Below are 14,098 nucleotides of genomic sequence, written 5' to 3' on the forward strand. Positions count from 1 at the left end.
GTGTCAAGGAAGTATATACTAGTTGTTTCATACAACTTTGGCATATCGAATTACGAAGTATAATGTATATCTTTTGAACTTCGTAAATACAATATAACACTATTTGGTAATTTGTTACTAGTTTATTGTGTTTAACTTTGGGTTGAGTGCATGCCTATAAAACTATGTTTAACTACATGAGTTTCCGGAAATAGACTTGCAAAACTTGTTTCGTAGTTAAAAAGAATCAAATGATCTATTCCAGGACCGATCCCTTAACCAAGGATCCACTTTAGGACGAGTCCCAGGGAACTATAGCAAAACTGATCCCTATTGAGTTAAAAAAATTATGAAACGTGTTTCCGCTTTTTCTATTACTTTGGGGTTTACATAAATATCGGAATATGGTTTGGTTAATACGGAAAGTTCATTAATGTCGATATAATATTTTGAGTATGTGTTGATCTCTTATTACTTAATATTCAAGTATTTTCCTTGATACTCAAGATGAGATCCTAAACCGAAATATTCAATAATATCTTTTGATATTCTGAATTTATATGTATTTAATTTCCCAGTAACTAAAGCATATATTTAGATAATATATTAGTAAAATATACTTGTGCGCTACCTAATATTGAGTTGTTATCCATGAGAGATTTCAGTATATTAGTTGGACGATAGTTGGATTTGAGTGAAAACCGGAATTTGGTATTTATTGCATATATTTGCATATTTTCGGTTTTGGAAATCATAAAAACTAGTGAAGTTTGTTCTTCTTGCAAACTTGTGCCGCAACACACAGACTTCATTCTTGTTGTTAGTGTGAGGAAAGCCCACTAGTAGTATTCTCGTAATACTCTCTCGAAGAGGAAAGTAATCCAATGAGGTGAAATATCATATGTGATTTTCATTTAAAGACTTCTTTGTGATCAAAAAGCTTTTGGTAGTATTGTTATTTTAGTTTTTGATTATTGATTTGATTGAATAACGTTAGAATTGAATCTTGATTGCACTTAGTATGTTTATCCCGTGATCCTTCTCTTCTGATATAAGATCACTGAACTAGATCAAGGTTTAGAAATTTTAGATCTGATCTTTATTGATTAAAGATCTGAAGATATGACTTGTGGTCAACCGCTTATAGACTTCGCTTTGTGCGTGATCAATCTCAAGAGAATCATGTTGTTTGTGCAGGTATATTGAAGACTGAAGATTTGAAGATTATAAGATTTTCTTTATTAATATTCTGATCTTTGTGATTATACTTCGTGCACACTTGATTGACTGGAATCCAACAAGTTTGTTTATCTTTGATACACTTTCACAACTTATTGTATAGATCAACGATCTGTCATTTGGTGGTTCTCTTCAACATCCAAATATGATAGATGGTGAACTAAAGTTTGATTATTTCGGTAATCTTAATCTTGGATTGATCTAAACTGATATAAAGGAGTTTATATTGATTTAAAGAAAGAGCATTTGTAACTCAACATATCTCTAATTAACTTGTTGATCTGGAATATTGATAGAGTGGTTACCGAAAGTATATTGTTCCTTTACAATTTTGGAATACGATCCAAAGGAGTTGGGTGCTGGAAGTCTTCACAACGGGTGAAGAAACTTAAGATAGTTGACTCTATCTTAGGATTCACGTGCGTAAACCAGATTGGTAGTAGGCACAGGGATACTAAATGAACTGAGTAACTTGGAGTCAGCTTACTTGGTCTCAACTATACAAAGTTTGTAGCAGTTTTCGTTTAGCGACTTAATTCTAAGAGTATTCAAAACCGGACTAGGTCCCGGAGGTTTTATGCATTTGCGGTTTCCTCGTAAACAAACTCTTGTTATGTGCTTTTACTTTACTTTTCACATTATGATTATTATTTAAGTTATAATAAAGTAAGCACTAAGTACGTTAATCTAACACTCAAGTTTGATCCTGATAGTTAGGTTCGATACCTATTTTATATACCTAGTGCTACCTTGTTGAACAGTAATCTCTTTGAGAGTACTTGTCTGTATTAGATTACTAAGGGTGTGTCTTATGTAGGTTGATATCGAAAAAATTGTGGTGTACTTAGTACCCTCGTCATTTCAAAACAATTTAAAGATTTGATATTTTTTCCATAATTTGGGACAACAATGTTATTTATCAAATGTTAATTGGTATAGTTGAGGATACCTTCTTGTGATGGAGTGCAACTTTAGATTTTTTTGCTATGGAGGTTGTGGTAAATTGTAAATACGTAATATATTGTGGATGTCTCATATCGATATTGAAGCTCCATTTATATTCCATCTTTGAAACACTCTAAATATGCCGAATATGCCATTGGTACTAGTTAAATTAGAAGAGATAAGGTTAGGGAAGGAGTTTAGTTATGTTTGAGAACACTTTGTGAAGAATGAGAGATTCCCTTCTTTCAAACCTAATTGTTGTCTCTAAGGGGAATTAGATCATATAATTCTAGAGCCTCAAATAGATGCCTCTTAGTATATTTTAGTTTCCGATCGATATTGGGGAGAAAGTATAAGTTATTAGAGAAGAATCTTCATTTTAAGGTTATTCATTTATTCAAAGGGTAGAAAAAACTAATTTGGTTGATTATTTATCCATTTCAAGTTATCAATTTCAATTTATTTCAATTATAGGCTTCCACATCTCATCAGCACACATACATATCCAAGGTATCTATTTACTTATCCCAACTAGAGTAATCATAGATCGAGATCGAGGGGAAAAAATCTTCAAACTATTGTTCTCCATGTAGGGGGTAAATATCTGATGAACCCGTGGAAAACATCTGAGATGCTTGCAAAGTAATAATGTGAGACCGCAGTAACAAGAAATCAACCCACCGACTTGCTCGTTTTAACCGAGATATGTACCAACAAGAATAGATCATAAGGAGTGGAAATAAATGGTTCAAATGAGTGATGGTGATCAAAGAGAGTCGTGGAGCTAAATAACTTGTCAAGGAAGGATAAGTTGATCGAGTAGACATGACATAACACTCGAGGAATCACCCGATAGCATCAAAAGGAATATTCCTTAAAATCTAAGATGCATAAGATGGTCAACTTGGCTATAAAAAGAGATTATATGAGCCTGTTTTACAGAAGAAAAAAAAGTTTGAGAAAGAGAATATACGTTTAAAAGTGATATGTCCTTGAGAGTTAATCCCAATTTTCTTACTTGTAATCACGTTATACACACAACATGACAGATCCCATCTTGTGTAATTCACAAATACTAATAAATTTCTCGTGAAGTAGGTTTACTTAACAACTGAACCACGTAAATTTGGTTTATTTCTTTATTTATGCTTGTCTGTCATGCATACGTTACTATCATCTTGTGTAACCGAACCACGTTGAATTCATCTTTCTCCAATTTTAAAACAATCGTAGTTTTTCCCAAGATAATTTTTTTGCCCCCGTCTTAGATTTTCTCCCATGGGGGAAAATATGAGTCGACCTTCACCATTAAAACACAAATCTTTTCTCTATTAGTTGATCTGCTATTTTTTAATTTATTATTTTCCCCCTTTCCTTTACTGATTTTTATCCTAGGGTAGATTTATCTTTCCTTTTCTTTTGATTTCAGCAATAGGCTAGGTTTCTAATTCAGTAACTTTTGATGAAGTTAAACATATCCAGTAATATCACCAAGAGAGCCACAACACCAACATAAGCAGCAAATTATCTAAAGGCACGAGCAACAACTACAATTACTCCAAAGACACCAACAACAGATCGTTACGGAAGACTGATTCCCATGAAGATCCAGTCTGATTCTGACAAATACGTTCAATGATGGAAGGGGTTATCCCTTCCCTATCCTTTAAATGTGGGGAGGGATATAGGTCACAAGGCAGCCTCACTATAGTCTGTTTTCATCCCCCTACACTTCACGAAAACTCAGTTTCCGTATGAATAATGCCTAACAGAAACTGAGTTTCCGTTTTTTCCCAAATTTTATTTCCACAGTTTTAAATAATTATTATTTTCGGGTAAAATAAATGTGAAGATAAAAAAAATGGAGATATAAGGGGAAATAAAGAGTTTTAATAGAAATAAAAGAGTTAAAAGTGAAAAACAAGAGTAAAACTAAAAATTCTCAAACAGATACTCGGTGTCCGTTTAAAATCACACGGAAAGTAGGTTTTTAAACGGAAACCGAGTATCTGTACCATTTCCCTTTCCCTACAAGATGGATCAGATTTGTCTACTTTCAAATGTAAGAAAGGGATATCCCTTGTTTTGAGGGATATGGGAGATTATAGTAGATAAATTTTGAGGAATCTCTCTATATTTACGGGATATAGAAGGAAAATTGAAGACCATAATGCTTGGCCTTCAGTGATTAGATCATAATATAGAGGGTTGTGGGACTTTACACAACTATAATCCCCTTACCCCCATTGCCGTAACCTCTCCCTTCATTTCAAGTGGTGACAAATATATAAATAGTGGTTCTTAACGAACTGAGTAATTAAACCACGGCAAAACAACGTTTTAAAAAGCTATCACAGTTTTTATGGTGGGTCCCGGTGGATCTCGTCGGAGGACAGCAAGGGCCACTTATCGTGGGGTCCATTAAATTTTTTTGTGAGAGTAGTTTTGTTGTTATCCATTTCCCCGGCTCAAATAGATTTTTTGATATATAAAATAGAGTTGAATTCTGACATGACATGTACCAGGAAAATTTTTTAGATGAGAGGTGATTTGTTCTCAGCATTTGGGAACTCTTTCTTAATTTGTTGGTTGAAGTTTACCATGCTGCTGCTTGAGGTTTCCATTTGCAGGTTTGTTCTTTGACATTCCATTTCCTGATTAATTAATTATCCATTGTCAAACAATAAGAAAAGATAAATAATTACAGCAACACAACTGGGGTCAAGTTTCTTGTGGTGCTGCCGTGCTGATGGTGGCACACTGGAGCAATTAAGTATTCGAATATCCATGTTGCCGCGAGAATGCGATATAGGAGTTGCCACCGTGCAAACACCGTAAAAGTAAATAACAGTACAAGTTAACTCTTCAATACTAACCACAGAAAAAGAAAGAGTTAAACCTTGAAACTTAAATGAATTAACAACTTCCAAACGGAAAGATCCAAACAACCATTAAAACCTGAGAATGCCGGTTGTCTTGAACGAACAGTGGTCATGAATCCTGCAATTTTTTAATTTGTCAAAGGACAGCAAATTTAATATCCGTCCACAGCCAGCTAAACTAGTACTGTAACACCATGGTCATGGGTTAATGGACAATCGACACATCAATTAATTAATTATTATAAATACAAAAGTAAATAGGACTGCTACTTATCGCTTTTGCCGTCTCAACATAATTATTTTAGTGCACTGTTTACGTTGAAAAATGAGTAGTAGTAATTCTTTTTGGATTCCTTAATTTATTAACTGACACAGTAAATCTAACAGGTAGATTTACTAAATAATCTTCTGGATTTATTTATGCAAGGAATCTAATGCAGTGTTTGTATTTCCCTGACTCAGTTCCATATGACTCTTACCGATTCCATTTCTTACCTCAAAAACTAAAAAGATTTTTCTAATACAAAGAGTGTTTGTAAATTCACATATGCAATGCATAATGGCCCCCTTAGCCTTTTTCATTTTCCTTCTGAAATTTTATCAAATCCTTGTCATTTTTACCAAACGGTTGTTAATCTTTTATCGTTATTCAGATTAGAAACAACACAACATTATTTATCGCTATTTAGATCAAGAATCCAGTATAACCCAGTAATAATTTTATGCAAATAATTATCCTAAATAAATCGTAAAATGTTGTATGAATGAAATATCCAAATTTCTAAATTAGGCAAAAATCAAAGTAAATACTCTGGCTGGGGTGTACGTACATGTACATTATGTAGTTGGACCATAACAAACCAGTCTGACACCCGATTCAACCCCGAGTCACCACACACAAACAAAACAAACACTTCCTTAAAACATGGAGAAAGACAGAATACAGAGAGTTTTTCTCCCATGTTAATTTTTGTTTCAAACTCAACAACATTTACTCACCTTTCTCTTCTTCTTCTTCTTCTTCTTTCAATCTGCAGAACAACAGCAAACCTCGTTCTGCTCAAAGACCAGAGAGAAACAGAAGAAATTTGATCAACGTCGTGTAAGATCCGCAAACTCTTGTAATAAAAAAAAAGGTCTGGAATCTCAGTTTGTAGGCCTAGGTTAAGAAAGAATCTAGTTTATGTTTGTCTGAGAAAGAGATTCATTGTAAACCCTAATTTTGAGGTTTTGTTATTTGGATCTGGTTCTCATTTTAATTTAATCATGGAATGACTTTTTAAAAAGGAGGAATTGGATTCCATTTTTGGGGAAAAAATGGAAGAAGAGAAAAATAGGGTTAAGGCTGTGCTGTTATTATTATTTGGTTGATGAGAGGGAGGGGGATGCAAGTATTGAAGAGAGAAAATTGGGATTGTTAGATACATATGATTCGACGTTTTAGATGTTTAATTGGTTTCAATCATCAGAGAAATACTTCTTCTCCTTCAAAGAGATTGCTTAATGCTAAACCAGCTAGAGTTAAACCAGCTATGTTGGAAACTATACAAGAAGTTGCCATTTATATTCATAGATTTCATAATCTTGACCTCTTTCAACAAGGGTATGTTATCTATTCTTTCTTTTTTTTCACTTCAACTTCATTTCGTCTCTTCATTGATTGATTGATTGATAGGAGCTTCTGTTTTTTTGTTTGTAGATGGTATCAGATTAGAATAACAATGAGATGGGAAGACAGCGATTACACATCACCTGGATTTCCTGCCAGAGTAGCTCAATATGAAGGTACGGTTTAGTGATGTTTTATTAAAACTAAAATGTAGGTTAGTTTGTATATGCATTAATAATTGGAATAACTCAAGAAATCTTTCTTATTGAGTTCTCGACACGGTTCTTATAGAGTAACTACTTTTTAAGAAAATGGTTTAATGTAAAATGGGTGAAGATGAAGAACTAATCTAATCCACTTGTGACCATGGTGTGCTTAAGTAGCAGGGAAGCTAAAATGTAGGTTGACCAATGTTTCATGAAGAATTTTTTCTTGTCCTTTATACCTCTATCAAATCTGACTTAGTGGTTCCATCTTGTTAAATAACCTACATTTTGCTAAGAAAGAATTCTAAATGAGCCTAATCTCGATTCCGTCAAATCTGTAGTACCTATCTGTAAATCAAGCAGAGTTCATGGTTATACCAAAGCAATAATGACAAGAAAGACGATACATTTTGTAGCTTTAACTCATCTGGTTTAGAATTAGAACACATGTCCAGGTCTAGGTTCAGAGCAGACAAATAGTTCATCTTTTATGTTGTTATAGGTTTATCATCAATTTTTTTGAATATTATATAGGTTTGGTTCTATTTTGGTAGTGTGAATCAACTTGCAAATCTGAAATACTTGCTGATGCAGCTCCTGATCTAGGCCCTGAGGATGTCGTCGGGGTGTGGAGAATTGATGACACAGACAACAGTTTCTATACTCAGCCTTTCAGGATCAAGTATGCGAGACAGGATGTCCTTTTATCTGCCATGATTGCTTTCAATCTTTCTCTAGGGAAATATGAGGTAGATATTCGCTATATATCTTGTGAGCATATATGTTGCATTATTCATGTATTTGACTCTGCCGGCCTGTCCATTCTTGGAGTTGGATTTCCTTTATGGCCTACATGATTAGAGGTTTATATGGTGCTTTAATTATGCCGTTGACATGTTCTTTATTCCCCAGGGACCAGCCACTTCTGCTGTAATTGTCAAGTTTGAGCTGCTGTATGCTCCAATAATGGATAATGGGTAAGTTAACAGCTTTTGTTTGACATCTTCACATAATTTCTTGATCTACTTAGCATGATACCATCATCTCAAGTTTACTAAGGGACATAATACTCTTTGTTAAGGTCCGAGTTGCCGGCTTCTCTGGATACTTTGCCTGCTGCAATCCATGAATTCCGGATTCCTCCCAAGGCTCTCCTTGGATTGCACTCATATTGCCCTGTCCATTTCGATTCTTTCCATGCGGTGCTTATTGATTTGAGCATGCACGTCATTCTTTTAAAAGCTGGTTCATTCACGTCCCCAGCGAAGAAGGTACCCAGGTTTGTCGCCTTTCCAGTTTCTAGATGGCTAACTATGCTGTAATATACATGCAAAGATATCAACTCTCTTATCTGTTAGATTAACGCTGTGACTGGAATATTTCAGTTATGCTCCCACGGTGAAAAATGTTGCTGTTGGGCCTTTAGCTGAGAACGGTCAAGTATGTTTGCCTCTCATGTCAAATTCCATTTGTTATAAACTTGCTTGGGGTGTTTCTGTCTTTCGGGACTATCTTATTGCAAATACTCCATATAAAACAGATATGTGACTGCAACAAGCGCTTTCTTTGGAATGAGTATTTATGGTCCGCGGTATTGTGTCCCTTGGTGCCTTCATCGTTTTTCTATATGAAGCAAAAATTGATGTACTCCAAGCGAAACTTTCCTTTGTATTACATTCCCGCACATTGTTACAACTCCAAGTACCTAATAGATACTTCAGTTATCAGCTTTTTGAAACACCTAGTAAATAGTACTGGACCATTTTGCTGGTTTGTATTACCTTAGCAGCGGAGCAATTTTCTACTTTTACCATGTTTTTGATGATCAGATAGATTTTATTTATTTATTTAATTTATTTATTTGCCTTTAAGGTTGTAATCCAAAGATATTTAACTCTTTATCTTCACAGTTGACAAATCAAGGAGTTGGCATTGATCAAAAAAAAGTTGCAACTGTGAAAGCATTGCTGGCTGCACGCGACTTTCTCTTAGATGAACTACGAAAGCTTAGTGACGCAATTGATCAAAAAGTTGATTTGACAGAACTCACATCTGAACTGAAACAAAGTAGATTCAGTTCTGTTCTGCAACCGTACCTGGGTATCGCAGAAGATATTTTGGAGGTAAGGACGAGCTCAAATTTACAATCCTTGAAAAGGGTTTATGTCATGCCTCATTCTTCGAAGTTGCAACCCCTAAAAAAGTTAATACTTAATGTAGTTTTCTTGGATCTTTTTTCTTTTGTCACTGTAGAAACCAGGTGGCGTATCTGATTTTGAAACGGAGGACTTCCTTCAGTCTCTGTCAAACAAAGACATTATAAATGCTTTTCATTTACTTGGCCACCAGCTTTCAGTTTTATGGAACATATATTTGAAGTTCCACAGGTGCGTTTCTTGAGAAATCTATTTACAGTCACATTCCCCTGTTTGTATGATAGGTAATTTGGTTAGCAAGTAAAGAGTTATGACCTATAAGTTGTATGCCTACTGATCTGTCAGGTTTTAGTATCATTTCCCTCCTTTGATTAGTTTGACTGTTGAATTACAAATTTGTATTAATTTTATTTTTTATGCATTTACTCCTGCATATTCTCAAAAAATAATAGTTAACCAAAGAAAAGAAAAAACTGTATGGTAAAGGAGTTTCAGTTTTATCTATAGAATATCTGGTTTCCTACATTTGTGTTTCATGCACTTCCATGGTTTGCGTGTTAATAATCCATCTTTAATATTTTACGAAATTCGGACGACATAAGCTATGATATCTCATCGACTTACTCCTGCCTTACTCCTTATCCTGTCTCGTATTCTTAAAGTTCTATTTGACCGTTAGGCGTTGTTCATTTGCTTCATCATGTGCTTGTATTAAGTTTTAGATTCCCAATAGTAAGCTATCACTTATTCAGTTATTTGCATTCCTTTATAGTTTGTGGTGTGTACTGTTTAGGTTATATGCATATGCATATATTGGGGTGCTAATATGATATTTGTGCTGCAGGGCCAATAGGACGAAGATATTGGAATTTTTACGTGAGGCGTGGGCCAATGATCGGAGAGCTGAGTGGTCCATATGGATGGTCTACTCTAAGGTTGCCATGCCACATCATTGTTTAAGAAGTGATGAGTCTTTTCATCGTAGCATTCGCGGGAAAGGTTCTCTTGCACAGAAGTTAAACGAAGATGTAATTTTATTAATAACTCTCAGAAGTATAATTTTTATTTAGGACTAGTTTCCATTCTGACTATTGGTACCCAAAATATGCTATAGCAAATTGTTGTCTGTCTCTAAATTAATTCATGCCTCCTTACAGCCAATCCAAGCTGCAGTAACGCGTGCTGATCTTCATCGACGAAGTATTGCCCAAATGAGGGTCGGTTCTTAAACCTTCTTTGCTTTGGTTTCCTAATCCGCATTTATGTCAATTGATAATCTGAAAGGATATAGCTTCCGTGCAGATTAATAATCGTTCGATTCAAGACATGCATATTTTCGGCGATCCTTTACGTAATCCTGTGATACTTGTGGAACGTGTCATGAATGCTCAATTCCGAACTAGAAGTGGAAATTCGTTTTTCTCCCCTCTAGAGCATTCTGCTAACATACTCATGGGCACAAGGTTAAACACTGGGAACAAGTTATCTGGTACAGGGACACCAAGAAGTAGTCGCATTCTGAGAATTGTCGTATTTGTGCATGGATTTCAGGCATGTATTTTTCACTCTGATAGATTGCTTACTTGCTTCGGTATGGAAGAGTATGTTTTTCTATTCGATAAATTTATTGTTAATGTATCTACTTTATAGCCCTCATTGTTCTGGGTTACACTTAATACACATCCTCTGCCAGAAAACGCTATTTTCTGCTGTATGATTTATACCCTCTTTGCCTGGACTGAGTTACTTTGCATACAACCTTACGACAAAAACTTGCCATGTTAATCCTTGGTCTTGATCTTTACTTTTAAGGTTTATTCATTTGTGACAGCAGTGTCACAATAATGGAATCTGACAAAATAAATCACTCTATGGAATATTGCTCATATTATGAAACAGGGATATAAATTTCCACGAAATCTTGTGAACGTAAATACATTTCTATCCTTTGAATCTTTGGTTTCAAAATCTTGAAAGTCACTAGACATTCTTTATTCAGGAGTAACCTCAATGTCTAATGTATTCAACTTCTTGTTTTACAATATCGATTAGGTGTTTCTGAGTGTGATACTAACATATGGGAAGCACATTTTACATTGGTGGTCTTGTTAATGTTGTATTTTGCTAATTAATTGTGACACTTTTTTAGTCTGGTTGTTTACGAGAATCTTTGGTACTTGGATTGACTGCATACATCTTCTGTCCATCACATATTATAGGTTTGTGGATTTAATATATCCTGAATTTTTTAAAATTAACAGGGACACCATCTCGATTTACGGCTTGTTCGGAATCAATGGCTTTTGATAGATCCTGGGGCAGAGTGTCTCATGTCAGAGGCCAATGAAGACAGAACATCTGGCGACTTGACAGATATGGGATCAAGATTGGCTGAAGAAGTGACTGCTTTTGTCAAGAAAAAGATGGATAGAGCTGCAAGATCTGGTGGCTACAAAAATATTAAGCTTAGCTTTGTTGGGCATTCCATTGGAAATGTAATTTTAAGGGCAGCCTTGACGGGTATGAATTCATGTTCCTTGTTAGTTGTTCTTGTTCGTTCACATTAGTAACTAAGCACTGACTGGTGTGTTCTTATTGTCTCAGAGAAAAAGATGGAGCCTTTTTTAAAATACCTTTATACGTATGTGTCTGTATCTGGGCCACACCTGGGGTATCTGTACAGTTCAAACTCTTTATTCAACTCTGGTCTGTGGCTTTTAAAGAAGCTTAAAGGAGCTCAATGCATCCATCAACTAACTTTCACCGATGATCCAGATCTCGAGAAAACTTTTTTCTACAAGCTTTGCAAGGTACTAAGTGGACACTTTTTTAAGTTGCTCAGTTCTGTATAGTTACTGGTCATATGTAGAAGTATATTCAACTTAGTTTCATCTGAGGTGGGAACGGAAAATTTAAAATAGAATTTATAGAAATGATGCAATTGCTGTTGCTTCTTGAAATAACACTCTGACCTGTTATTTGCTTTTCCAGGCAAAGACATTGGAGCATTTCAAGAACATAATCCTTCTATCTTCGCCACAGGTACTTCTTCATCCTTGTTGAACATTTGGATATTGGGCAAAATTATGGTTTTTTGGAAATGACATGCATAATGTTGAACTCAAAACGTAGCAGGGGAAGGTTTATCATAAAAAATAAGTAGAAGGATCTGTGAGAGAGAGTGTAGTGATGGAAACTTTATGTCATTTTTAAGTTGTGCACTTTTTATTGCATCGCTTGCTCTTCCTAATACTTCTGCGATAATGTCATTTGTCAGGACGGTTATGTCCCTTATCATTCGGCTAGAATTGAGGTCTGCCCTGCATCATTGTGGGATTACTCAAAGAAGGGTAAAATCTTTATGGATATGCTAAACAATTGCTTGGATCAAATCCGAGCCCCCTCTTCCGAGCAACGCATGTTCATGCGATGTGATGTCAACTATGACACCTCTGGACAAACCAGGAACTTAAACACCATGATTGGTCGGGCTGCTCATATCGAGTTCTTAGAGACTGACATTTTTGCTAGGCTTATAATGTGGTCCTTCTCAGAGCTTTTCCGATGACTGGTATAGATATTCCATTCAATTACCTCTGTACGGATATGTCAATCCAGATCTTCATTCGTTATCAGCGAAGCCCTCAGATCTTATATTTCAGCAAAGAACAAGAAACACGCAGAAGTGTTGGAAGCTGCTGTATCTTTAGCCGTCCCTATTTCGACGGTGACTACATTCATCGGGTATAACTTAGGCTTCCTGAAGTTTGTAAATTACAAGTTATAACTCAAGGTTTAGTGTATCAGAGTTAAGTTGCTTAGTTTAGTTTAAATGCTATCCAAAGTGTAATTACGCGCAGGTAAAATAGGTCCACTAATTGTGATCTACGCTTAACAAAGTCGGGGAAGAATAAAAACATGAAAGTTCCTCTTTTGTTTACGGGTGTCTGTGTAAAACCCTTGTCCATACACATTTATTTGAATAGTTCTGCAAGGGAAGCTTGTTATGTAAACCATTTAGTAGTTGATTTAGAGAAATGGACTTCTTCGAAATATAAAGTTACTAAATGTAGTTGATTTATTCGTAGGAAAGTGTAGCTCGAATGATTTTCGCGTTGTTTCATGTGGTCTCTCGTTGTCTCCTCTAGCTGAATACTGTTTTTTTTACTTGCTTTCTGTTATTTTGATGCAAACAGTTTGATAGCAGTCTATTCCTATATTTGGATTGCATTTCAAGTGGTTTAGATTAGAATGAACATCTGTGACTGTGGTTGTTGCAACTTGCAATGTCTGTCATTTTCCAGAATTTGTATTGCCTTGGATTTGATGTCATATGTGCAGCATTATGGCAATCATTTTCCGGTTAGTAATTTGGTAGGGTCATTCATATGTCGGCTGGACAATTCCTTAGTGTAGGGAAATGATTTCTAACCACCGATTTATGCAACCATTTAGCAATTGAATGCTTCTGGACAGCTGTTAAAGTTTGTTGCAGCACAGTATATATGGTGTTGTCCCACTGATCCTTTCCGCATCCAAAATTTAACTCTCTTGATCATGGTAGGACATGGATAAGAGACTGGCACTGGCTAACTTTGCAAAATTCTAAGGTATGTGTTTCACTCACATTTTTGCTTCAAAAGGTACTGATAAAGAGATCACTCGTTTGAAAGTGAACGCGGACATATGCGATATCCGAGTACCATTTTTATGGTCTTTAATGGTTAGGTAAAATGGTTGAAATTAAGGTTTTTGATGAGCTCCTCGTGTGCCATGTCTAGCCACTTTCCATGTTAATTATGGTTAGGCGACAGAACGAACAGCGATTGAACGACCGGTCACTTTCTGTACCAGAACTTGATATTTTTCTCGAGGGTTGATATGCCTATCTCAAAAATGCAAAATTAGGCCTTACCCGTCCTGAAACAGAACTAGAGAGTTGGATTCTGCAGTTTTGGGAAGTGCTACAGTTAACGCTTCATGACCGATGACTACGTCATGAACCACAAACATCTAGAGAGAAGTTATAGGGTTTGAGGTTACTCGAGCTCGAGATGCATTCCAAGACTAAAAAATGGTGGA

General features: G+C 35.6%; 1 protein-coding gene across 1 annotated transcript; it reads left to right on the forward strand.

Moving 5' to 3' along the window:
* Positions 1-5,978: 5,978 nt before the first annotated feature.
* LOC113284034 (protein FAM135B-like) lies at positions 5,979-13,103 on the forward strand. Its single transcript, XM_026533434.1, has 15 exons — positions 5,979-6,648; positions 6,745-6,830; positions 7,455-7,609; positions 7,773-7,837; positions 7,942-8,139; positions 8,246-8,300; positions 8,771-8,983; positions 9,114-9,247; positions 9,861-10,044; positions 10,174-10,233; positions 10,319-10,567; positions 11,278-11,536; positions 11,621-11,826; positions 12,008-12,058; positions 12,294-13,103. The coding sequence occupies exons 1-15, from the start codon at positions 6,473-6,475 to the stop codon at positions 12,582-12,584; spliced, it is 2,382 nt and encodes a 793-aa protein (XP_026389219.1). The 5' UTR covers positions 5,979-6,472; the 3' UTR covers positions 12,585-13,103.
* The last annotated feature ends 995 nt before the right edge of the window (positions 13,104-14,098 follow it).

The sequence above is a fragment of the Papaver somniferum genome, chromosome 1 (genome assembly GCF_003573695.1).
Source record: "Papaver somniferum cultivar HN1 chromosome 1, ASM357369v1, whole genome shotgun sequence".
NCBI classification, from domain to species: domain Eukaryota; kingdom Viridiplantae; phylum Streptophyta; class Magnoliopsida; order Ranunculales; family Papaveraceae; genus Papaver; species Papaver somniferum.